Source organism: Gymnoscopelus braueri, assembly GCF_963280865.1.
Source record: "Gymnoscopelus braueri genome assembly, chromosome: 7".
Lineage (NCBI taxonomy): Eukaryota > Metazoa > Chordata > Actinopteri > Myctophiformes > Myctophidae > Gymnoscopelus > Gymnoscopelus braueri.
Window position 1 is genome coordinate 21,133,910 of NC_137608.1, and position 26,039 is coordinate 21,159,948.

Genomic DNA, 26,039 nt, shown 5'->3' on the forward strand with positions numbered 1-26,039 from the left:
TACGCTTTTAGTCGCTAGTTTAAAGTCTTCTTTCAATTACTATGACATGCGTTTTTGTAAATTATGGTCCCATTAATTAAAAAATGTATGATAAAGTAGTAGGGTATGCTTCTAGGGCTTATACAGCATTCGTTTCCGGTTGCTTTTCGCCAAAAAAGTAAACAAACTGATTAACCACTTAACTCATTCAGTGCCAATGAAATAAAAAAATTATTGCGAACTGTGCCAGCAATTTTTCAATTTTCTTATACATTTTTCAAGTAGTCACAGAATATTTATCTCCAGTATAATCGATCCCCTGATGGGTGCTAATCACTGAGGGTTGCACTGTGTGGTTTCACAAATGTCAACGAGGTCTTTGGACCTTGTTGACATTAACCCATTAACTGCCAGAGGTATTTTCATAATTTTTTAGCCAGTGCCAGAGATTTTTCATTGAAAAAAAAAAAGTACTCATCATATCTCCTTGGTCTTTGGGTCAAATTGGAAAAAAAATAATATGATTTTTTTTTTTTTTCACGTAGATCTACGCGACTGGCACGTGGCGGCTTTAAATAGGTTCGCGTAGATCTACGTGATTGGCAGTGAATCGGTTAATTGTCTGCCTTTTGAAAATAACATAGTAAAAGAAAAGTGCTCAGGAGCCGAGATACAGCCTGAATACAAAGTGAATGGAGCAGCAAATCTTCAAATGATGATATCTTGGGTTCTGAACGTTTTTTTGGGTGACATTTTTGTTTAAATGTCGCCTATAATAACATGCCCAAAATAAGGATAGATTATGAATAGATTGTTTTATTGCCTTGGTGTATGTGTGTGGGTGAGTGTATTTGTCAACGATTTATTGTCAACCTACCTGCCATCTATGGAAATGGAGGGGCTCTTGGTGAGGGAGGCTATGGCGTCTCTCTTCTCTCTAGAGGTCATCACGGGGAAAGAGGAAGAGGAGGAGGGTGAAGAGGAGACAAGGGATGGACCGCTGTCTTTCATGGAGCCTGGAGGGAGGAAGAGGAAGGAGTCAGCAGTGGTGGAAAAAGCACTCACATTTTTTACTGGAGTAATAGTATCAATACGGCAATGTAGAAATACTCTATAATATATCTATAAGCTCACAATGCGGCGTGATGCGACGCATTGTGAGCTTGTAGATCTGCTATTTTCAAATGGCTGTATATAGGGCTGAAGTGGTTAATGTATGTTTTGTAATAATAATCAAACTCTAATAACGAACTAGTTGCAGATTGTACTTGATAGTAGTACATCAAGTATAGTACTTGAGTAAATGTACTTAGTTACTTTACACCACTGGGAGTCAGTCTGTGTTGACGTTCCCATTCTAGTAAAAAATAAATAAATAAAAACACTCCTGTCTTTTTAATGTTGAAGTACTATGTACTTTATGCTACTGTGGCATTGCTACTGTTACTATTGTGAGGCTGTTGGGATGTCTGTGTTTGTTTCATTATTTCATAACGACTTGTGGGAAACATTGTGCGGGAAGCCAGGTCCCACAAGCCAGGAAACCCAGATGACCTCCTGTGACCATGACACGCGTGTCAGACATCTAAACACTCAGAAGACTGGGAACAGTCACATTATGAAATGAAAAATGATACACAATTGCTTATTCGGTTAAAAGTGTGAGAACTTCCCAACCTCTGTGCTGCTGCACACAAAGCAAAAAAAAACAGTAGGTGCGTGTATGTGCACAGTCCCGGACCTCCCACTGAGCAGGTTTTAAAAAGTTACATTTTAACAGCGAGACAGAGGGTACGGGCAGATGGGGGAGGAGAGGAGCAATGTCTAACTCGCTCTACAGGAGAGGAGACGAGAGAGGAGAGCAGAGAGAGAGAGAGAGAGAGAGAGAGAGAGAGAGAGAGAGAGAGAGAGAGAGAGAGAGAGAGAGAGAGAGAGAGCAGTAATGTGTAACTCACCCTGTGGGAGAGTTGAGGCCTTGCTTTTTGTCATCAACACATTCTTCTCCGGAGGCTTCTGAGGGCACACATAATCACATCATCAACTCCAACAGATGCGATTTATGACTCTGTTTGGTCTTTTGAAAGTGACACACATCCAAGTTGTGTGTTTTGATATAATTGCTCGGATTCGACCAACAGGAGATTTGTCTCATGGATAGACCGCAGACCAAAATTTCTTTGCGGTTGCTGGAGGTGAAAGGAGATGTTTCTGAGACTAATGGGTATGGCTGGGAAGTTACACCAGTCCAAAATATATCAAAACCCACAGTTTAGAATCAATAACTGATGTACAGTAGTCATGCTGCTCATGTAGGTTAATACAATAGATTTTGTATAATCGACCAACTCTATTAGTCGATTAGTTAGCCACTTCACCCTGTATTATAAAACTTCGTTGTACGATGGTGCCATACAAATACAGCCGATCTATAAGTTCAAAACGTGTTGCAATGTGACGCGTTGTGAGCTTGTAGATATGCTATTATCCGTTTTTAAATAATACTTAACCCATTAAGACCTGGAACGCATCTGTGTCACTTTAGATTTCTTTGGCTATTCAAAAATAGCAGATATACAAGCTCATAGCGCGGCACCGAGTGCCGCGCTATGAGCTTGTATATCTGCTATTTTTGAAATATATAGATTTTTTTGTTGTTGTTTTTTTTTCAAAAAACTGTTAGGATTTAGAAAAAAATGTTAAGAATCGCCTCAGGTCTTAATGGGTAAATTACTAATAATCGAAGCAAAAGTTTGAAATAATCGTGATATCGATATGAAGTCAAATCAATAACCCAACCCTGATGGGTTACCTTTGCACAGGCAGCAGCCAACTCCCGACAGCCCTTATGGACACTCTGAGAACAGTCTGAGGAGGAAGGAAGAGAAGATCCTATTTAGCCTCTAATCATCAACAACATAAACGCAATGCCGATATGTGGTAAACCCAGACTTTTTAACCACGTCAACCATATAGCGCCTTATTCTGGGGGCGAATATTGGGCGAGAATAGCAGATATACAAGGCGAGCTGAACGCAACGCAATGCGATGCGAGTTGTGAACTTGTACATTCGCAATTTTTGAAGAAGAGATTTGGTGATTGGTGCCCACTAGACCTGTAGGATACCAGCCTGATCTCCAAGAATTTAGTACACATTGCACGGATCCAGTGCACGTCATTCCGTGCATAGTCGCCTAGAAACCCCGAAAATCCGTGCATGTGTACGGCGAGTCCCACGGTGGGCGTAACCAGTTGCAACCCGGAAAAAAAACGGAAGCAGAGCAGTCCCCACAACAAAATGTACGATTCTGTGCCTATCGGTACATAACTCAAACGGCGCTGATTAGGCTCAAGGGCACGTCGCAATGTTCGGGACGGCAACTCGCTCGCTTTAGCTCACTCGGTGGTCCCTTACGTGGCGACAGTTCCCTTGAGACTTGCGCGCCTCCGAAATGGTTCAGTCACACAATGGGGGAGATGCGAGGCGGCTATGCACGGATTTTCCAGTTATCTATGCACGGAATGACCACTCTGTGCAATGTATACTAAATTTCTTGGAGATCGGGGGTTGAGGATATGCTAGTGCAATGAGTTCGCCCTCGCCTACGGGCAGTGGTGGAAAAAGTACTCAAATTCTTTACTTAAGTAAAAATACCAATACTGCAAAATAAAAATACTCTGTTACAAGTAAAAGTCCAGAATTCAAAATTTACTTGAGTAAAAGTACAAAAGTATTGGCATCAAAATGTACTTAAAGTACCAAAAGTAAAAGTACTAAAATGTTTGAAAATAGCAGATCTACAAGCTCACAACGCGTCGCTTCGCGACGTGTTGTGAGCTTGTAGATCGGCTATTTTCAAATAGCCTATGTATAAAACAGGGCTAAAGTGGTTAATGTATGTTTCATAATATCATAATTTATATCTGAAAAGTAACTAGTAACTAATGTTCTCAAATAATTGTAGTGGAGTTAAAGTACAATATTTGCCTCTGAGATGTAGTGGAGTAGAAGTAAAAGTATTGGAAATTGGAAATACTCAAGTAAAGTACAAATACCTCAAAATTGTACTTAAGTACAGTACTTAAGTAAATGTACTTAGTTACTTTCCACCACTGCCTACGGGATTCCCACCCTCCAACACAGCCAGTTGTGTTTGTTACAAGCTACTTTACAAAAATAACAAGCCCAAAGTCGCGTATAATAAGCGCACATGGCAACACTGGTCATAACTGAATGTGCTGAAATGTATCCTGAGAGTTCATTTATGGGACCATGTGCAAACTTTCAGAGTCAACTTAACACTCAGGATTTTGACTGTGTAGCGTACTGGCGTGTAACGATGGTAATGACTTCAAACTCACTGGAGCACTGCAGCAATTCTTTGACAGGAACAGGCTTGTCACAGACAACACAGAGAGAGGGCCCAGACGGAGATACAGGAACAAACTGGTGTCCGTTGGTAGTTCCTGGCTTTTCTTTCACCTCTTTCCCCTTCACCTGGGAAGCAAAATTTGTACAGTAGACGTTAAATCTCGCTGGTTAACCGAACAATACATCTTATTATATTTAATACCATGACACTGTGAAACTGTAACCAAAGTACAAATGAGGCAATTACATGAGTGTGAAAAGCAGGCAGAGACAGGCATATAGCAGTCATGTCCATGCTAGCATGTCTGTTGAAGTGGAGCTAGAGGACGCATACAGAGAACTCTGAGTGGACTTATGTCTGTTTACTTTTTAAAGTCCACAGGGATGACTGCTGCTGTTGTTTTTTTAGGGGGATGCTATGGGGGTATTCCTTTTTTGTGTGTGCGCCTGGAGTGGGGGTATTGTTTATTTTCTTATCAAACTTTACAAGGAAGCTAAGAGTGCACGTGTAAGTGTGTGCATGCGAGCGCATACGCGTGCGAGTGCCCGTTCAACCACATGTTTAAGAGGGGAAGTATACTATGGAATGTGTTTTGGTTCCTTGCGCTGCGTTGGGGGTCCGCTGGATTATGTAAGAGGATATTTTCACTGTGTCCCGTTGCTAAGATCTGAGACATGGGGGATTTTTTTCTTCTCCGCACTCCCCAAATAAAAGGCACCATGCTCAGACAATGGCTGCCCCACACAGGAATTCTGACCAAGCCTGTCTGAGAGAGAGAGGACATTGGCGAACCTTTTTGCAATGCCAGCTGGGAAGCATTTCAATTCCAACTTTTATAAGCTGAGCTCCACTCTCAGAGCATTTTTAAATTACGCTTAACTGACGCACGATCGCCTGCCTATAATGACAGGAATCATATTTTCCACCAGAGGAAATGATTCTTTTGGCAGCGCCTCACCTTGGTTTTGTTGCGTGTACTCGACATCCTGCTCTTGAGGAAGCTGAAGGTGCGACTCACTTTGTACTTCTCAGACTCTGCCTTGGTGGGGATTATGTATTTATCCCACTCCTCATCCTCGATCCTGTTTCGATTGGGAACATTACAGTCAACAGCCAGCACATCTCGGCACTTCATCCCTACGGTATGCAGCTTTCCCTGCCAAATATGAACACACTTCATAACGATAATCACCTTACTATTATCATAAACATGCTGAGAAAAGTTAAAACAATTGGGGGATGTTGGTGTCGTGCCGCGACAGAAGAATGTCCAGACTCCCAGTCTTCCAGAACCCCTGGTCTCCACCTCCATTACTCTTTGGAACATGCTTGGCATGCTTGGAAGTTCTCAACTGACAGTCACTAAGGGGTTTTGTTCTGTTATTTATAGGACAACCTTGGCAAAGATGCAATTAATAATATGTCAGCTATTCACAGCAGTTACAGTATGTTAGGTACACTAGTAGACATTCCAGGTGAAAGGCCAAGACCATAAAGAATTAACCACTTAACCACCTGAACCCAGGAGTTCCCAATTATGGGCATAATAAGGGAACATTCGGTTAAATTAGCAGATCTACAAACTCACAATCTGTCGCAACACAACTAAGAGATATAGTGGAAGGGGGAAAAAAGGACACGGCCAAGTATAGACCCCTTGGGTAGTTTATAGAATTTAAGTGGCTAAGCCCTATACAGACTTCACCGTACATCAAATAGCGGAAATAGCCGTACTACAAGCTCAACGCATTGTGAGCTTGTAGATCATCTATTTTCACTATTTTAGAGCTTGTAGATCATATATTTTCACTATTTTAGGGGGGGCGGGGGGTATGAATCTTTTTTGAAACATTTTGAAGATTTTGGATTTTCCCAAAATAGAGACACCAGGGTTCAAGTGGTTTTTACTGTATGTGAGGAGAACAAGAGAGAAATGCAGTGCCAACATGCAGCAGAGTCAACCTCAGGGTAGCCTGTTAAGTGTCCACTCACTGAAACTTAACAGACCAAAGAAAGCTGTTTGGTAGAGGTTTGGCTTGTGTAGTTACCTTGCCATTATGTAACTCCAAATATCGGCGAGCTGTTGTCAATAGTTGATTCGTTGATTCGAAATTTATATTGCAAAATTGTCATTGACTTAGAAGGTGAAATCACTATTTTAGCACATAAACAAAGAAAGTAGATTCTGCCAATAAGTAATATTACAATACCCAACACAGTGGTTTTTCTTTTGTTTTTTATAAAAGGTAAACTTCATGTTTGAATTAGGGAGAAGATCCGGACTGGATGTGCAGATCCCGGTCTTCAAATAGTAAAATCAGGTACAGGTAGCTGACATTCTTACATAAAAAATAAATACTGTGTCGGGTTTCATAACATTACCTATTTTTAGACCTGTTTCACCATGTAAGTCAATGAGGAGACTATTTCTAATCAACGGAGCAACTATTGAACATATCTTACCAATATCTGAAGTTGCCACACCATGGCAAGGTTACCACACAACCCAATCCTCTACCAAAAGTGTAATTTTGCTTTAAGAAACCGTACAAGTATGAGTGGATGTGTGATTTCTACCACGAGGAAGGAGGGGGGGGTTAGAATGGGTTATGTACATGTCAGCTCGGTCTATATACACATGCATGGCATTGAGGCCAGATCTTGGTGAACAACATACTCTTTGAGGAACTCAGTGAGGGTGAGGTGTTGGAGTGACGCGCTGCCGCTCTCCTCCTCCGCTGACTGGGCCCTCTTACGGAAACCCAGGGCCCTGATTGGACACGACACATGTTGTTGGCTAATAGGTCACGACACCAGAAGATTGTCCCTCGTCTACCCAGTCAAATGAATAGGCGACATAGTATGTGGTTGTGTGGCTACGCTGTAAAATGATGTTGAAATACTGCAAATATTGTGTTCATTTAGCTCTGAAGACTGCACAAATGTAATAAAAAGGACCCGAAAGGGTCCACTTGGTTACATTTGTATACTCTCAGGGTTTAGCACTGGATGAATTAACACTGAGGATCTTACTGTGTGCAAATCTTTTGTGAGGCACAAAACAGCAATTTCCTAATGATGGAAATGCAAAGGGAAATACTGTTTTGTACATGAAGCTGACAGCAGATCGTGTTTGTTCTAAATACTGTTTATATTGCATTAGCAAATGTTATTCTTGTCAAGTTATTTCATTTGTTCTAACGGAGGCCTGTTGATATCGTGAGGGGAAGTATGATACTGTAGCTATAATCAAGTCTATGGGCTACTGATCTCGATATGGGCTATTAAAATTAACATGATTTAATATGAGAATGCCTGATCTTATCATGTAATGATGTAATAAGCTCTAATATGATATTTCCTCTGTTAGCAATGCATGTTTTACAGCAAATGAGCCATTATGAAATATTAGAGCATGATGAATTGATGATGATGATGATGATGACGACAGTTAAATGAGGTAAAACCCATGAGTTGAATATTAATTGTCAGCATGTAGGGAAATTAAACCAGGTGGGGTTATGAAATAACTGCTGAGAGAAGACAATTGGTCTACACGTTGGTCTACACGCCTTATTTCTCTGAAACACGTCTAACGCTGACAGGGTGCAAACGGAACCAAATGGACCCGCACCCTCTCAGAGTTAAATTAACACTGACCATTTGTCTGTGTACCACACACGTACTGTAAATCGACTATGACCGATAGAGTCTGAAAGTGAGCTAGCCTTCTCTGAGGCCTGCAGTCCAGGAAACCCCTGAATCTGTGTTTGCTCTGGGTTATTTTGAGGTTGCAATCAGAGCATATTCTGGCCTCCAGGCCTTGGAACAGGAAGTATGTCACATCCTGCTTCAGCCAAGACCCCAACCACAGGTTCAAGACTGGAGACTCAAGGCACAGAAATGCACACAAAAACACATGTGCGCACATCCGAGCCAAGCCCGAACCGCTGGCCCGTGCTAGGTGCCTGAACAGAGAGAACGCCTGTTCCCGAGTAACTGCAGCCCGGTGTGGAGTGAATCTTTACAGAGCTTGTGAACTGACATGTCCCTACTTCAAGGGATCGAAACGAATCGAAAAAGAATCAATTTTAATGAAAGAATTGATTCGGGGGGTGGGATTGAAACTTTCCCCCCCTCAAATCTTTCAAAAATAGCAGATCTGCATGCGATGCATTCTGAGCTTGTAGATCTGCTACTTTCGCATGACAACGTTGTACAACAAAGTATACAATAATCAGACAAATCAATTTAGTCAAAAACGATTGCTAATGAACTTTGCCAACTTGATATATAAATCTTTAATCACAAATATTTCAAAAAAACACGCTTCCAAGATTTTTGGAGTAAAAAAGCATTTGATAGAATAGTCGCCAAGAACATAATCGCTAGTTAAACTTGTGTACAGATATGACTGGTCTTACCTCTTCTCTCTGGGGGTCTCGGTCAGGCTGAACGCTCTCTGCTCTGCAATGCGGACACAACACAAGGCAGGTGAACCATCACAACTGCTGCTATCAATATTTCGTATCGCACAAGATGAAAAGAGCCATGAAAACTAATTATGGGGGTTTTCAAAACTGACATCCCCAATTAAATCAGATTTTTTTCTTCCCGCAAAGAAGCAATACAAAAAAATAGAAAACCTGCAGAGAAGCTAAGTTAAATATTAGAACCCCTGTGGCCCAGCCCCTGGTCCAGTAGAGCCCTGTACAGACAGGAAGCACGCAGGAAAAAGAAAAGACAGATGAAAGTAAAGAAGGGTAATGAAGAAGGCAACAGGCAAACCAAAATACTGATTCCTCCACGACACAAGCCCAACACCACTATCTGGGAGAAACACAGCAATCCTCCAGAAAGTCACTGTATTTATTCCAATTCCAGAAAGCGCATTTCTCCAAAGCTTCTGGATACACATCCAATACTGTACTCAATTCAGGCCTCTTCTTGCAAGACATTACATCTATGGTTGTATAAGTAATTGAACTGATTGATTTAATCGCTTATAAAAAGCTTTGATTTGTTGAAATATAATTTGCTTTTAATGCAGCCCTATGGCCTAATTACATCACCTAATATTAAAATTTCAACATAAAATATGCTTAAATATATTTAGCATGGAGCTTCGGAGAAACACTCTTTTGGAGTCTGCAGTACATTCAGACTATATGCCATGGACTCAAACATTAACTTGCACATTAACTTCCACTCAAAAACGAATGCCTATACTCCATCGTACAACGGCGGGACACTGTCGTACGACAAAATATAAATCGGGCTCAAGCATTCAGAGTAACCATCACCGATTAGCGCCCACAGATCATCAATAACAACAGCCACATGACACACTGTGATCTGGGAGACAATTCGCTGACAAACCAAGTGCTCCTTGGTTGCCGTTTCGACGCTGTACTTTACTTACTAACTTGGTTGAGGCGAGAGAGAGATTTAGACAGAGACAGAGCTTGGAGAAGAGAACGGCCGCTGCTGAACGCGCCATCTACACACAGGGCAAATGATGACCTCACTGAGGGCAGGTAATGGCGTACAATGTGTGTGTGTGCGTACATACATATACACCCAAACACAGTGGTGGAAAAAGTACTCAAATGTTTTGCTTAAGTAAAAGTATCAATACTGCAATGTAGAAATGCTCTGTTACAAGTAAAGGTCCGGGTAATCAAAATTGATGTAAAGTACAAAAGTATTGGCATCAAAATATACTTAAAGTACCAAAAGTAAAAGTACTCATTAGGCAGAATGTTATCACAAATCACATGTCTAAAATGTATTAAAAAGCTTGAGCTTGTAGATCGGCTAATTTCAAATAGCCAAAGTTTAAATAGGGCTGAAGTGGTTAACGTATGTTTTGTAATAATAATCCAAATCTACCAAGTAACTAGTAACTAATGTTTTTAAATAATTGCAGTGGAGTAAAAAGTACAACATTTGCCTCTGAGTTGTAGTGGAGTAGAAGTTAAAGTACTGAAAATTGGAAATACTCCAGTAAAGTAAAAATACCTCAAAATTGTACTTAAGTACAGTGCTTGAGTACATGTACTAAGTTACTTCCCACCACTGCACACAAGCACGCATGCGCACACACACACACACGCGCGTTATTGAACTTAAGCCGTGAATGATTTATGACACCTGTCTGGTCTTTCTTCCTTGAGACATGTGGCACACACATCTCTGGGGAAGGAAAGCTCAGGGGTCACAGGGCTCACCTTCTGAGAGGTCAGAGATGGCAGGGTCTCGGTTTAACAAGGGCCGTGACGGTTTGGCCTTGGGGGACGAATAGGAGTAGGAGCGATGACGAACCTCTGCTTCCTCCGTCTTCTGCAGAGGAACGGGTGACAGATTAGATCAGGACACAGAAAAATCCTCAGTGTTCATTTAACTCTGAGAGTGTGAAAAAGGAGCCAAAGGGACCCTCATGGGCCTGAGGAATTCATTGTGATTTGGGTCCATTTTTAAACTCTCAAGAGTTAAATTAACACTGATGAAGTTACTGTGGGTGTGCCGATACATCCAAAGTGGCAAACAACAGAGGTTGTAAAAAATATTATTGAAACCCAAATTTAAGACCACTACAAGCACTTTTCTGCACTATAGGACTAAAGTATGTTTTGTGAATGAATGTCACAATGACAAAAAAGTATTACCTTCATAATCAAACAAATTCAAGCATTCTCCATTATGTTTATTCAAATTAAAGCACATTCCTAACCTTAAAACTAACAATTTATATTCTGGCATATAATAGCTTCCAGAACCTGTAAAAGCCATTAATGATGAGAGACCAGAAGTGGAAAGTTTACCAGCTCAATGCAATAACATAGTGGCTTGTAGGATTGGTGAAATACACTGGTATTAATGGGCTGGCAGATCCAATGTCAACGTGAAGTCCATTAAATGGACCTGAACAAGCTGTGGAATCACTCTCCAAGACAAATAATCTGCAAACTGCTTGACTGTGAGACCGGCTGTTGGTGCTAGAAATGGAGCGGCTCTGTCATGGTGTGCCCTTGAGCAAGGCACTTAGCACCACACCACCCCTAACAGTGTAACAGTGGACTGCTCTGCAGATGAACAATGATGATATATTTGCTTGTGGAGGTTGGAAACCAGTCAGACAGAGACCTCCTGCGACCACAAACTGCAATAATCAATCATTTGAAACTGCACTTTAACGCTGCCGTCTTAACCACGTGACAAATGTGGCGCTCTCCCGCCGAGACGGCGGCAGGCTGTTGTTCTAATTTATTACGCTGTATAGCATTCCACCGTGGCTGAATCTTGAGGTAAACATGCTCGGCAGTAAAACAAAAAGCTGTGCCGATAAAACGGTGTAAACTGTGCAGATACACGTATACAGTGTTATGCAGAAAGGTACCTTGGTGGAGCTGTGTGTGCTGTCGGAGAGCGTGCGGTTGAAGTCCGGTGACGTGTCAAACGAGTCTCTCTCCTCTCCTGAGCTGGAGAGGAGGACAGACTGCTGCTTCGGAGATGAAGAGGGGTACGAATGAGCCAGTATGTCCTCTTCTCCGCTGTCACACTCCAGACTGGGACTATACACACACACACACACACACACACACGGACACACAAGTCCTTATACTATTTGGTACATGATTAATCCTGGTTTATACTTCATTGTAGGAAGCTGTGACGTGCCGGAAATAGCCCATCTACAAGATCTCGTAGATCATCTATTTTCAGCGCGCCACAGTGTTGTACCACCATTTTTGCTTCAATAACAGAGTTCACAGCAGTGCTCCAACGGCGCTGATGAAACTCAGAGGAATTTGCGGACAAACTTCAAAACATGTTGTCTATTGAATTCGGAAAATTCTTCAGTTGTCGTCCGGCTTCCTGTGACTTGCAGCCCATTCTCTGCGATCACAACCAACCACACTGAATGTCAAAACTATGTTTTGTCCAAGGGAAAATATTTGGTCTACTTAATGTCGCTTAGCTACAGACATTTATTCATAATTTTCTAGGGCCAAATGATAAATCACACAGTAGGCATCAGTTTTGAGCTAATGGTTTTAATGTGCAGGTTCCTTTGACCCATCAACAAAATAAGGCTGAGACGCTCCCTATTTACTCTTTTGATGCGCTTTACCGAATGGTCCTAAAATACTGAACTTAACGGTAAGGATAAGGCACATAACCACTTTCAACCTGGCGTCCCTATTTTGGGCATGTCATTGTAGGCAAAAACCTTCAAACATTTTCAGAAATAGTGCAAATAGCATAGCACATCTACAAGCTCACAATGTGCTGCGTTGTGAGCTTGTAGATCCTCTATTTTTGCCACGCGACACCAATTAAGTATAAAATACGGCTTAACCCGTTCAATCCCGGAACGCATCTCTGTCATTTCTTTGGCTATTCAAAAACAGCAGATGTACAAGTGCCGAGTGCAGCGCTATGAGCTTGTGGATCTGCTATTTTTGAAAAATCACGAACATTAAATGTTCATGATTTTTCAAAAATAGCAGAGAAGAAATTTTCTGCAAATCTTTGCAATATATATTTTTTAAACAATCGTAAAATATGTTGTTCCAGGGACCCCCAGAAGCAAAGATTTGAGTTACAAATGTTCGCTTAAAAATATATACATATTCAAAGATTTGCACATATTTTTTTTTCAAACGCGCTATGAGCTTGTATATCTGCTATTTTTGAATAGCCAAAGAAATCTAAAATGACAGATGCGTTCCCGGACTGAATGGGTTAAGTGATTAAAAGCTCTACCGAACCGTTTGCATTGCTGATGGCCTAATTTCTCAATGCCGTTCTCCTCAGCCATGATCTCCGCATAACGACACAGCACACGGTGTCCTACCTGAGACTTTGGGCGACCTCTTGCAGACCGGTTCCTCTGTGACTGAAGCCAGGCGAGGAGGACGGGCACGTCTGGGTCCTCTGTGCTCCCTCGAAAAGCCGGAAAGCGGAGGAGGCCAGCGGGGAGGAAGGAAAGGACGAGGAGGAAGCCAGGGGAGAGGAGGAGGAGGAGGGGGAGGGGGAGAAATGAGGGGACGTTTCTTCTGGAGGACCAGCAGCAGCAGCGGAGCCTCGGACCACCCTCTCCCCATTTTGGCACGGGGACGCGTGTCGGTTTTGAAGGCATCTGGCTGCGTCGGGGGGAGTCCCTGCGACCGAGTCCCAGCATGGGCTACCCGGCTGGGGCGTGAGGCCTGCCTCCTCCTCCTCCTCTCCTGCGGTGTGGTACCTTGTATCCACATTGTCGACCTGCAGGGGCAAAGCCAACACTCAGGTACAGTAGAGAGAGACAGGACTCGCTACGCTGAATTCCTCTACCGCCTGATTCCTCTTTGAATGAAACTAATTTGAACCACTTTCAACCCGGAGTCCCTATTTTTTGGGAAAGTCCGAAAATAGCCCATCTACAATCAGCTGTTTGCACTATTCTATCGTATGTGGTTAACAGATCCCAATCACCTGTTTTGCTAAAATCAGCGTAATATATTCTATCAACAGCATAATACCGTTGTAATATTAATATTAAATTGTAATATATTGCTGAATATTTGCATATCAACTTGTCATCATCACGTCATGAGAAACATATATCATGTTTCTCATGACGTGATGATGACAAGTTGATATGAGTCACCCTCTTAAGCAACGCAGACTGTTTTCACCTGGTCAGCATGGCGTTGGGTTTGGCGTTCAACTCACCTGGTCTACCAGCATGGTGTTCTGTTTGGCGTTCAACTCACCTGGTCTACTAGCATGGTGTTCTGTTTGGCGTTCAACTCACCTGGTCTACTAGCATGGTGTTCTGTTTGGCGTTCAACTCACCTGGTCTACTAGCATGGTGTTCTGTTTGGCGTTCAACTCACCTGGTCTACTAGCATGGTGTTGGTGTACACATGGTCCTTGCCGTGGATCATGGCTGACAGTCTGGCGGCCGCAGCCAGAGTTGTGGACGGCGGGACCTGGCTCTGTCTTATCGACTGGCTTTTCTCTTCAGAGAGGGAGAGATAGAGAGGGAGAGAGGGGGGGGTTTCAATATTACATTTAGTTTCCACAGCAACGTCAGAAACACAGGAAGTGACAGACATCCTGGGCAGTTGCATGTCATTGTTCGGGGAGCAGCACTCTGATACCCTGTGTTACGTCTCTGTGCATCATGAGTGCGTTTGTGTGGATCTGTGTGGAAGAAAGCATGTACAGCTACTGCTACCAAACAGCGGGTCAGGACCCATCTTGGGGCTGCGGACACATTTTTATGGGACGCGGGTAAATAAATACCCCTTTATTTTTTGTTTCCTACATTTTGCTTTTAATTATTATTATTTCAGAAGATTTTCAAAAATAATCCCAATAAATCAGTTTTTCATACATTACAAAAATATTCAAACGTTTTTCAAAAGAATTCCTTAAAAAAACAAGCTCGAGCTAAAAAGTTTGGGAACCACTGATGTAGAGTAAATGTGCATGTGTGTACTTATATTACTATACTACTTACTATAAGTATAGTAGAATTTGAGAATTGTGAGGACCATAAAATGATATGTATTTGTATTTATTTTGCCATTTTTATTAGGATGAAACCCCGGACTGGATCCGTGGATCCGGATCTTCAAATAGTAAAACCAACAGGAAGTTAACATTTTTATTAAAAAAACAAACAGTTTGGTGATGTTCTATATTGTCTGAATCAGCTCGTTTATGTGCTTAAAGAGTGACTTTGAGAGCTGTTTCAGCGTACAATGTACGTCAATGAGGAGCATATTTTGAAATATCATTTTTTAATCAATGGAGCAATAATGTTTTATTTCTTGTCCACCTTTGGAGTGACATCATGGCAAGGTAAATACACAACCCAAACCTCTACCAAAGTGTTCTTGCCCTTTAAGGTAAAAAATTTCGCACAAAAACAATGAAATGGCATTCATAAATCACCACAAAATGTTGATGTCCTCACAAGTACAGTAATACAAACGTGTGTCAGTGTTGGTGTGCGTGCACTCCGTCAACATGAGTTTGCAGGCATATACCCTTGTTTTCTTCCCCCGCCCCGTCCTCTTAATATGGTAACTGAGTGGAAATCCCTCCTCCCGGTGAGCACACAGCAGCATTCAGAGAACACACGTCTGACACAGTAGCGTCAGTGTGACTGGTCCCCTAGCATGGCTGTTTAACTGAGGCTCTCAAAACACACGGCTCCCTCTGAACACGGAACAGTCTACAAAACACTGCTTTCTCCTCAGCTGTGTTTCTTAGAAAGCGTTTCAGGCGGAGCACGATTAAAATAACACACACACACGCGCACAAACAAAGAGGCTCAAAGAAGGCCTTATGCACCACAGCTCTAAACCACAATGAGCCTTTGAAAAGAGACCCCCCCCCCCCTTTTTTTTTGTGGTGTAGTCAAGTGGCTGTCTGGCTGTCAAGACTGTCATGATTATAACCTTGCCTCTGTTTATTACCAGTGAGGTGCCATTGTGCAAGGCACATGGCCCTGCAACTGCTGGAGCTAGAAGTGCTAGATTTACTGTATACTTAATCGTGCACTGAAAATAGCAGATCTATAAGCTTGTAGATTTTCGGTGTGCGACGCCAGTCACGGCCAACGGAAGAAGACTGTGTTTACATTAGGAAGCTACCTAGAGTGAATGTGTTACCATAATATGAATGCATCGTAGGGCGTTGCTGAAAAGGGGCTTTGGTGCTGCTCAAACAAACCTTGCTTTGATATGAAAATGTTTAAAATACACAGGAGTTTCTCCGTATGCCATGATGCAGCTTAAAGGGATAGTTCACCCCCAAAATGACTTTTTTTTCCTATCAATTAGTCACCTCATGGAGACTTGAATTCATGGATATTTTTTGGTTTTTGTCACATTCCTAAGCCAATAATTTGATGACCGGCAGCGGTTCCGGTATGGAACCGCTGCCTACCGGTCCGCTGGTCATCAAATTTTTGGCTTAGGAATGCGACAAAAACTAAAAAATATCCATGAATTCAAGTCTCCATGGGGTGACTGATCGATAGAAAAAAAAGTTTTTTTGGGGTGAACTATCCCTTTAACCACATTAGCAGCCGGCAGTGACAGTGCAGCAGAGTAAACCATATTAGCGCGGCTATGTCATGTTATTAATGGCGGCCTTACTGCGCATTAGCTCAGCTACTCGTGCCAAGATGCAAAAGATCGGCAAAGACACTTCTTTGCCGTGCCAGAGCAGTTAGTTTGCACTTGGTTGCTACCAAGAAATAGCACATCTACAAGCTCACAACATGTCGCAGCAGGCGAGCTTGTAGATCGTCTATTTCCAGTGTGTGACACCCGCGTGCAACTAAGTATTTAAGTCAGGCTTAACCCATTAAAAGCGGGAAAGCATCTGTGTCATTTTTTGCGTTGGCTATCAAAATAATTGCAGATCTACAAGCTCACAGCGCGTCACTTTGTGACACAGGAATGCAACAAAAAACAAAAAAATCTCCAGGTATTCAAGGCTTCATGGGGTGTGTAATTGATAGAAAATAAGAATTATTTTGGGGTGAACTACTCCTTTAAATCACCGCAGTGGCCAGTGGAGGTGAGGCTCAACAGGTTTCCTTGCTAATCATATAATCCACAGTGTGACCCCGGGTTCTAAAGGCGGCCCCCGCGCTATAGAAGAGAAGTCCTGGGTCTGTGGTGGAGAATAAATCAGGCAGACAATTGGCCATGCATCCTGTGGGCGGTGTGTCCCATAAATCCGAGAGGCAAACAGGGAGTCGAGCAGACATTGACGAGGACACCAGATGATCCACGCCACCCTCCCACATCAAATGCAACGGAATGAATTTGATGTCCACATCAAACCGCGGCGGGGCGGGACACGTGGACCGCACTCCACATCAATCCTGAATCTCTAAAGTCCAGAATCCTCTCCCTAGAACCACACGATATATATCTCACAGATGCTTTGCTTTGGTACCATTATCCTACTCTTCTATTGTAGAATCACAACATAAATACACCATCATAAATATAAGATCAGTGCCATAATATCTGTGAGGCATGCTCGAAAACAGTGGGTTCCCGCAACCTTTTTCCTTGGAGCCCCCCCTCCTTCTTACATCATCACACACACACACACACACACACACACACACACACACACACACACACACACACACACACACACACACACACACACACACACACACACACACACACACACACACACACACACACACACACACACACACACACACTTGTGTTTTTCAAACATATGAACCACTTAAGCCTAATATATCTTACCACAAAAAGCAAAAACATCTCATCTACAAGCGCCTCACCATGCGACTTTTGGAAAATTCAGACTATGTTTTGAATATTTTTTACAATGCAAAACAAATGCAAGTTATACATTTTTGTTTTGACATTGAAAATGGTGGACTACCTCCAAACAGACGAGGCCTAGTATAGGGGGGCCCAGACCCTAGGTTGGGAACCACTGCTCTAAAAGACATGTCAGGCTTGCAAACCTGGGATATGGGTCAAACCCAAAGACTGTAAAAAATATATATATATATATATATATATATATATATATATATATATATATATATATGGAAGAAGGGAGCCCCATTGGTTTCTACAGACCCGTTTTGAAGCAACTTTTTCGGCCAATTCAAATCCACCATCTTGGAACTTCCGGTCCCCGAAAAGTAACCGGAAACGAATGCTATTGGCTGGAAGGGCAGCGAGGGGGCGGGGTCTTCACACGAGCTTGTTCACTTCCCGAAACCCCCCCCCCCCCATCCCCTCCCCCCCGTACACAGGACGGGAGGCCTGGTGTTTTTCACTGGAAAACAGCGCAACTGAGCGAGAGCGTGAACGAACCATTTGAACGAATCATTGCCCGTGAGCGTGAACAAAATCGTTCGTTCACTGAAACGAACGTTTTTTTTTTCCCACCACTACTACTTTATCATTCATTTTCACTTGAATGTTAGCGGGAAATAGTGACATCTGTGGGACATTAATGAGAACTGCAGGGCTCTTCCTTATTGGCCTCACTACATCTTTAAAAAAAAACGGATGCCTGGTCAAAACCACTGTTCCAGAAGCAGACAGTGGGTTCCTTATTAAAAAAAACACCACAGGAACGTGATGGACGGGCCTAATGGATCAGGTTCTGATCTGGGACACGTCCAAACCCACAGCTGGCCATTCAGTCATAAGGACCCTACCAGTCAGACACCCCGGACTCATAAACACTGCCTGAGTGAACATTGCTGTCAGGCACTGAGATCTGTGTTTAACATCAGTTAACTGGGAGAATGTAACAGGCGCTTCATATTACTGACAAGTTAGATCAAGCGAGGACCGGAATGAATAGATTTGTTCAGAGGATGCTCTCTTAGTGCTGCTACCAGCGCACTGCCCTGTCCGCGAGCTTCCCGTCTTCAAACGTATAAGCGTTAATATAAATGGAGCTTGGCGTGCAGCGTTGTTTTTGCATAAGACTCAGCTGTGGGAATTAGAATGTAGCCGCCGCATGTGATATTCACAACACGTCCCTGATAGAGGGCCAAGCCTATAGAGTGGCACTGCCTGGAGAGTAGCAATAGCAGAGAGTGAGCGAGAGAGAGAGAGAGAGAGAGAGAGAGAGAGAGAGAGAGAGAGAGAGAGAGAGAGAGAGAGAGCGCAATGGTGTAAAGTAACTAAGTACATTTACTCAAGTACTGTATTTAGGCACACTTTTGAGGAATTTTTACTTTACTGGAGTATTTCCCATTTTCAATACTTTTGCTTCTACTCCACTAGATCTCAGAGGCAAATATTGTAATTTTACTCGACTATAATTATTTGACAAGTTTAGTTACTAGTTACTTTGCAGATTTTTATTATTATTACAAAACATGCATGAACGACTCATAGTGAGCTTGTAGATCGGCTATTTTTATACATGTTGAACTTGTGAAATGGGACGTTCTGCATAATGAGTACCTTTACTTTTGGTACTTTAAGTATATTTTGATGCCAATACTTTTGTACTTTTACTCAAGTAAATTTTGATTACCAGACTTACTTGTAACAGAGTATTTCTACACTGCAGTATTGCTATACTTTTACTTAAGTAAAACATTTGAGTACTTTTTCCACCGAGAGAGAGAGAGAGAGAGAGAGAGAGAGAGAGAGAGAGAGAGAGAGAGAGAGAGAGAGAGAGAGAGAGACCCAGACAAAGACAGCAGTCAGTGCCAGGTTTCCAGAGTGGGGCAGTTAAACACAGAGCATGACCCTCCAACCTGCATGGACCCCAGAGAGACAGAGTGTGAGGGAGGGGAGACGCAGGCCTGATACAAGGACTCTTTCTTACAGCAGCGGTTCTCAACCTGTGGGTCGGGACCCCCAGATGATTTTTGGGGGGTCCCCAGATGTCCAGTGAAGTGACAATTGAAGGACTTTTAAGACCTTTTTAATACCAACAAAAAAGAAGGAAAAGAAAAAAGACCATCACTGCATCAAACGTAATCAACAAACTACAGTGTGCTTTCAAAACTGGTCAAACATTGACCAAATTGTCAAATAATATATGCGAGGTGTTGTGAGCTTGTCTGATCTGCTATTTTCACAATATTTATCTGTGGAACAGAGTCAAACTAAATGTAACGCCTCATTCCAAGTGCTTATCAGGGTGGGGGGTCCCCAGTTCAAATATGATTATTTTGGGGGTCACAGCCTGAAAAGGTTGAGAACCACTGTCTTACAGGGTTCTCTCTGTATTAGTGGGTCCTATACAGTAAAATCCTATTAGCATTAATGGACTCGTAAGTTTCCATTTGGTTAAATGTGTACACTCTCTGAGTAACAAATGTGATACATGAACACAGAGTATTTTACTGTGTACTGTGCTTACTTTGAGAAAAGATGGTTTACGATAGACACGCAACAGCAAACCAATGATTGAGAAACACCCCAAAACGCTTGCTTATTGGGACTTTAGAAAGCGTATTTTTGTTGTCATCGCTATCATGACGTCAGTGATAAATTAGGTACGGTGCGTTATTTTTGGAAAGATCTGGGAAAAATTAGGGGAAAGAATAGAATAACAAAACCCCCCATCGCAGAAAAAAAGGCCAAACAACACAAGAGTGGGTCTTATTAAAAACTGGAGAGGTAATTATTTGGCTTAGTACAGAGTTCCGGGGGACAGCGTAAATCGTTAAAACAATTGTCCACCAAAGTCCACAACGCTGAGTTATGACACCTGCGGCCTGACAACTTCTGTCCAAGCAACACATCATGGTGCTGTTTACACAGCGTGTCCCGCCAGATGGGAGAGATCCAGGCAGATGGGGTACTGTACAGGCCACGGGGGCAACGCCAGGAACTGCCCCCCCAAGCAAAGAAATAAACTGCGGCTCGGTACACCTGAAATCACACTTCACTGCACGCACAGCCAGGTGTGCGTTGGTGTCACACAAGCAGAGAACATATCCCAACTTTGAAATAAAGCTCTTGAAGATGGCACTTAAAGTGAAAAAAAACAAGTCCCCCCCCAGGACAAATGAGTAATAGATAGCCTGCATAAAAATGTGGTCATGTCAGTTACAATTAAGAAGCAATAACGTGGAGTGTCTGATGAGGTGAAAGATGAGGAAAAGACAACTGGAGCAGAGCCATGGCACACAGGCACTGCAGTAACTTGATCTTGGTCTGTCTCCAACTCTCTCACACACACACACACACACACACACACACACACACACACACACACACACACACACACACACACACACACACACACACACACACACACACACACACACACACACACCACGTGTCTGTGTCTATACCACAGTGGTCTGATTTAGGACCGCAACTATTTCCTAAGCGATTATTCTATCAATTACTTTTTGGATTAATACAATTTTCGAAAAGCAGGGTTACTTTTTTATATTTTTTCAATGAATCGATTAATCCCTTATGCCCTATTTCATACTTGCACCCCTGGTCCGATTTTTGGAACTCTTTTTTTCTTCTTCAAACATTCACCTTAATCTTTCATCTCGAGGGAAGACTAACATGCTTGATAGACCAGAATCAAATAACCCCTTCAGGTTCATGAAGAGCAGACGACGTGAAACACAGGCCCACAGCTTCTCGAGGACAGATGTTCAGCAGAGAGGGCACGAGATCACAGACCCGTGGGAAGCGATCGCGGTGAAGGAAAAAAAGTCCCAAAGGAGAGGCAAGCCTGTGACAGCACCTGCGAGCAGAGTGTCGAAGTAAAACTTAAAGATAAAATAACTGACTTCCAAGTGATAAAACGCTTTTCACTTTAACCCATTAAGACCGGGAACGCATCTCTGTCATTTTTAGATTTCTTTGGGCTATTCAAAAATAGCAGATCTACAAGCTCATGAGCTATTAGATGTGCTATGAGCTTGTAGATCTGCTATTTTTGGGGGGAAATCGTGGAAAATTTGTGCAAATCTTATAACATATATTTTTGAAAGCAAACATTTGTAACTCAAATGGGGAATTGTGAGGATTCTACAAATGTCTTCCAAATCCTAAAAGTGTTTTTGAAAATGTATTTGGCCGTGGACCCCCATCTCAAAAATTTTGTTCAAGGGACCCCCAGAAGTTGTAACCGAGTAAAAAATGTTCGCTTTAAAAATATATATATTCAAAGATTTGCGCAAATCTTCCGCAACTTTTCCGAAAATAGCAGATCTACAAGCTCATAGCGCGGCACAGAAGAGCTTGTATATCTGCTATTTTTTTAATAGCCCAAAGAAATCTTAAAATGACAGAGACGCGTTCCCGGGCTTAATGGGTTAAAGTCAAAATGTTTTATTTTCGGGCGAGCGACGCCGTATGACGCATGACACAGGCTTGAGGTCCACACAGCTGACCATGGTGACACGACAGTCACATTAGGGAATGACATCACTCTCTTTCACAGCTCTCTCTCTCTCTCTCGCTCTCTCTCTCTCTCTCTCTTCCAGGAGAGGAACTGCATCACAGTGTGGGGACGTCGAAGGGCACAGACCCCACTCAATAATCCTAGAGTGTACATCAGACATTCCCCAACACACTGTCAGATATCAGGTTACATCATTAGCAAACACTCTTGTTATCTCTCTCTAATTGACCCGGTCGCTGTACTGGTAGGGGGAGGGAAGGGGGGGAGGGGGGCTATGAGTAAATGTGTGGGCAATGGCAACAGACTATATTTAACTTTATTATCCCGGAATGAGCGGTGATACATGACTGCCCGGAGGAGAGACTTTGTGTTTTCTCAGCTAGCCTCCGTAAAGATAAGAGTTTCGCTCCATCTGCCCCGGGACTGTGTGACGTGACAGTCAGTGACGCCGGAGGAATAAACGCGTGCATAGCGTGAGCATAATGTTTTGCAGTCGTCCACGACTGAGTTAACAGCACTTACCGTTATACCCATACAGTCAGGTCTGAAAAACTGCCATCAATGCACTGAATGCAGAATGCGAAACAAACACAGGTCTTCCATACTATAGGCATCAATCAGCCAGTTAACAAACATCCCTCTGTATTACCTTTCTTTCCTGTCTTCCTACGGATCCTCATCTTGGGAAAAGAGGGCCAGGAGTAGTTGAAAGGTGAGTCAGAGTCTGAATCCATGACTTTGATTGTATCCTAAAAGAGAATGTCGGCCTGAAATACCTCTTTTACAATAAATTAGCGACCCAAAAAAAACCCAAACAAAACGCACTCCTCATTGGACTTCCATTTTGCAGAGTGTAAAACCAGAACTGCAGACGAGCAGCGGCTTTTTTTCCCAGAGACTCACTGGACTGGACTAGACTGTCACTTCAAGAGAGAGCCAGCATGTTCTCTCTCCACATCTACACCCCTCCCCCTTAGAAACCTCCCCCTCCCCCCCAAGACAGGCTCGTGGCTCTGAACCCCGCTGTCCACCAGAAACTTAAGATCTCACACTGTTGTCCATTTCTCTCTCTCTCTCTCTCTCTCTCTCTCTCTCTCCTGCCTTCAGCTAGTTCCCTCTCTTCTTGTTTTCCAGCGTTCTGTCTCTCTTCTTTCTTTCTTTCTTTCTCTCTTCCTCTGTCCCTCCCGCTCTTGCTAAAATCTGTGCCAACTCTGTGTCTCCCTCATTCACTCTTTCAACAACCACACACAGTGGAAGAGAGGGGGGGGGGTATCCAGAGACAGACAGACACACACGCACACGCACACACACACACACACACACACACACACACACACACACAGGAGGAGAAGTGGGGGTAAGTATTGACGGGAGGAAAGAGTGACTGAAGGAGACAGACAGAGAGAGAGAAGGTGGGGGGGGGCGGGGGGGGGGGGTTGTGAGAGAGTCCGGGTCACACATACTAGGTGACTTTAGAGCCAACAGCAAAGATAAAAATGGGGGAAACACACACACACACACACACACACACACACACAGACAGACACACACAGCTCAAGTGTCGCGCAGAGGTGCTGCAGAAATCATTAACTTTACACGGGTTATGATTGTCTCAGAGTTAGGCCAGGCCGCAAAGTGAGATAAACACACAACACACACACACACACACACACACACACACACAGGTTAAATTGTCTCTCAGGATTTTGCAATATACCCTCAGAGGAAAACTTTCAAGACTCCTTTCCATTTTGTCTCTCTCTCTCACACACACTCTTAGCATGTGAAAGCCGGCGGGGGGGTTGATGGGGGCGGGTAGACTGCCAGGTCAGCAGGCTCACCATGGAGACAGCAGTTGAGTGCTGCTGCTGTTTTTCATTGCTTTCCATCGTCTCTCTCTCTCTCTCTCTCTCTCTCTCTCTCTCTCTCTCTCTCTCTCTCTCTCTCTCTCTCTCTCTCTCTCTCTCTCTCTCTCTGTTTGTTGGGAGTGCAGTCTTCCACCAGCTAATGCAAATGTTTAAAATTAAGAAAAAATAGAAAAAGCGAATGGACTGGAGGCATCATAGAACAGCAAATAAAAGAAAGTGGTCAAAAAAGAGAGAGAAGAGCAGCTTTTACACAGCCTGTCTCAAGGTGGGGAATGATGCTCCATTCTTCCCCCTTGCTGTTCTGTATGAAAAGTACAGACATGGAATGGCATTGTTGAGCCGACAGCGTAGGAAGTCACAGAGCCCAATCGACATCAAACTTTTGCCTGGATTATGATCCAGGCAAAAGCTTGCAGATCACCACCATTGTACAATGAAGTATAATACAGGATTAAGTGGTTAATCGGACTAATCGATTTAGTTGAGTATATACATGAACAAAAACCTTCTTCTTGATTATTCTATTAACCTAGATGAGCTAAATTAAGTCGCTTATTGGTTCTAAATATCGGTTTCGATATATTTTCAGTTAACTGCCCATCCCTAGGCAGCAGGACAGGAAGAGAGTGTGATGTCTAAAGGTAACTCCGCACCAAACAGACTCGTCCAGACTATTGCAGACTACTCCAGACTGCAACAGACTGGTATTCGGTTGGCAAAAGTTGGCATTTAAGTCTGTCAGCCGACTGGCCATTCATGTGCTAATTTGACTTTTAGCCTGCCAGCGTTGCCAGGTCTGCTTATTATAAGCGACTTTGGGCTTGTTTCCCTGCAAAGCCACTTAGGGATGTTCCCAGCGTTTTTTCTTCACTGACGTGCAGTGGTGTATAGTAACTAGTACATTTACTCAAGTACTGTACTTAAGTACAATTTTGAGGTACTTTTACTTTACTGGAGTAGTTCCAATTGTCTATACTTGTACTCCACAACAATTATTTGAAATGTTTAGTTACTAGTTACTTTGCAGATATAAATCATTATGAAACATACATTAACCACTTTAGCCCTATTTTATACCTATAAGCTATTTGAAAATAGCAGATCTACAAGCTCACAACGTGTTGCGATGCACGCGTTCTGAGCTTGTAGATCTGCTATTTTCAAACATTTTAGTACTTTTACTTTTGGTACTTTAAGTACATTTTTATACCAATACTTTAGTACTTTTACTCAAGTAAATGTTGAATTCCGGACTTTTACTTGTAAAGCTGGCTCCAGACCAATCCAAATCGGCCCGACTTTGGGCCGATTTGGCTTCGGGAAGCGTCGGCCAGTCGGTTAGGGGGTCCGTCGGCCAGTCGGTTAGGGGTCCGTCGGGACCTTTTCGGCCGACCCAGAGCCGACCGAACATGTTCAGCTTTTTAGCCGACTGGCAGAGCAGTGGCAGTGACAACAAAGGGCTGTCGGTGTTGCCAGATTATGTGAGAGAAACAAGCGACCATGTCTATGAAAACCTACATTCACTGTTTCTCGTTGTTGCTCCCAGAGAGAGAGAGAGAGATTGATTGATTTGACCTAGTTTTGCGCAGTTTTGGTGCGCAACACAACCCTCGTTTAAGTGAATTGCTTTCACCTGCTGCTGCTGTGTGGAGGCAGTGGTGGAAAAAGTACTCAAATGTTTTACTTAAGTAAAAGTATCAATACTGCAATGTAGAAGTACTCCGTTACAAGTAAAAGTCCCGAATTAAAAATGTACTTGAGTGAAAGTACAAAAGTATTGGTATCAAAATGTACTTAAAGTACCAAAAGTAAAAGTACTCAAATGTTTGAAAATAGCAGATCTACAAGCTCACAACGCGTCGCTTCGCGACGCGTTGTGAGCTTGTAGATCGGCTATTTTCAAAT

The 26,039-nt window shown here is 42.9% G+C and overlaps 1 protein-coding gene across 2 annotated transcripts in view; it reads right to left on the reverse strand.

Annotated features, from left to right (window-relative positions):
- The window catches only part of LOC308087895 (rho guanine nucleotide exchange factor 28-like), a 72,684-nt gene that overhangs the window by 19,216 nt on the left and 27,429 nt on the right, over nucleotides 1-26,039 (reverse strand). The window contains exons 1-13 of one of the 2 annotated variants that reach the window (XM_080432127.1): nucleotides 22,916-23,144; nucleotides 14,232-14,356; nucleotides 13,211-13,617; nucleotides 11,750-11,924; nucleotides 10,581-10,692; nucleotides 9,773-9,850; nucleotides 8,775-8,817; nucleotides 7,028-7,120; nucleotides 5,309-5,432; nucleotides 4,340-4,475; nucleotides 2,789-2,844; nucleotides 1,935-1,992; nucleotides 857-995 (exon numbers count right to left, since the gene is read on the reverse strand). In XM_080432127.1, coding sequence (XP_080288253.1) covers nucleotides 857-995; nucleotides 1,935-1,992; nucleotides 2,789-2,844; nucleotides 4,340-4,475; nucleotides 5,309-5,432; nucleotides 7,028-7,120; nucleotides 8,775-8,817; nucleotides 9,773-9,850; nucleotides 10,581-10,692; nucleotides 11,750-11,924; nucleotides 13,211-13,617; nucleotides 14,232-14,356; nucleotides 22,916-23,000 — 1,631 coding nt within the window. In that variant the 5' untranslated portion in view covers nucleotides 23,001-23,144. Of the gene's footprint in view, nucleotides 1-856; nucleotides 996-1,934; nucleotides 1,993-2,788; nucleotides 2,845-4,339; nucleotides 4,476-5,308; nucleotides 5,433-7,027; nucleotides 7,121-8,774; nucleotides 8,818-9,772; nucleotides 9,851-10,580; nucleotides 10,693-11,749; nucleotides 11,925-13,210; nucleotides 13,618-14,231; nucleotides 14,357-22,915; nucleotides 23,145-26,039 lie in introns of those variants that run through there. The other variant, XM_080432126.1, reaches the window with a different exon arrangement.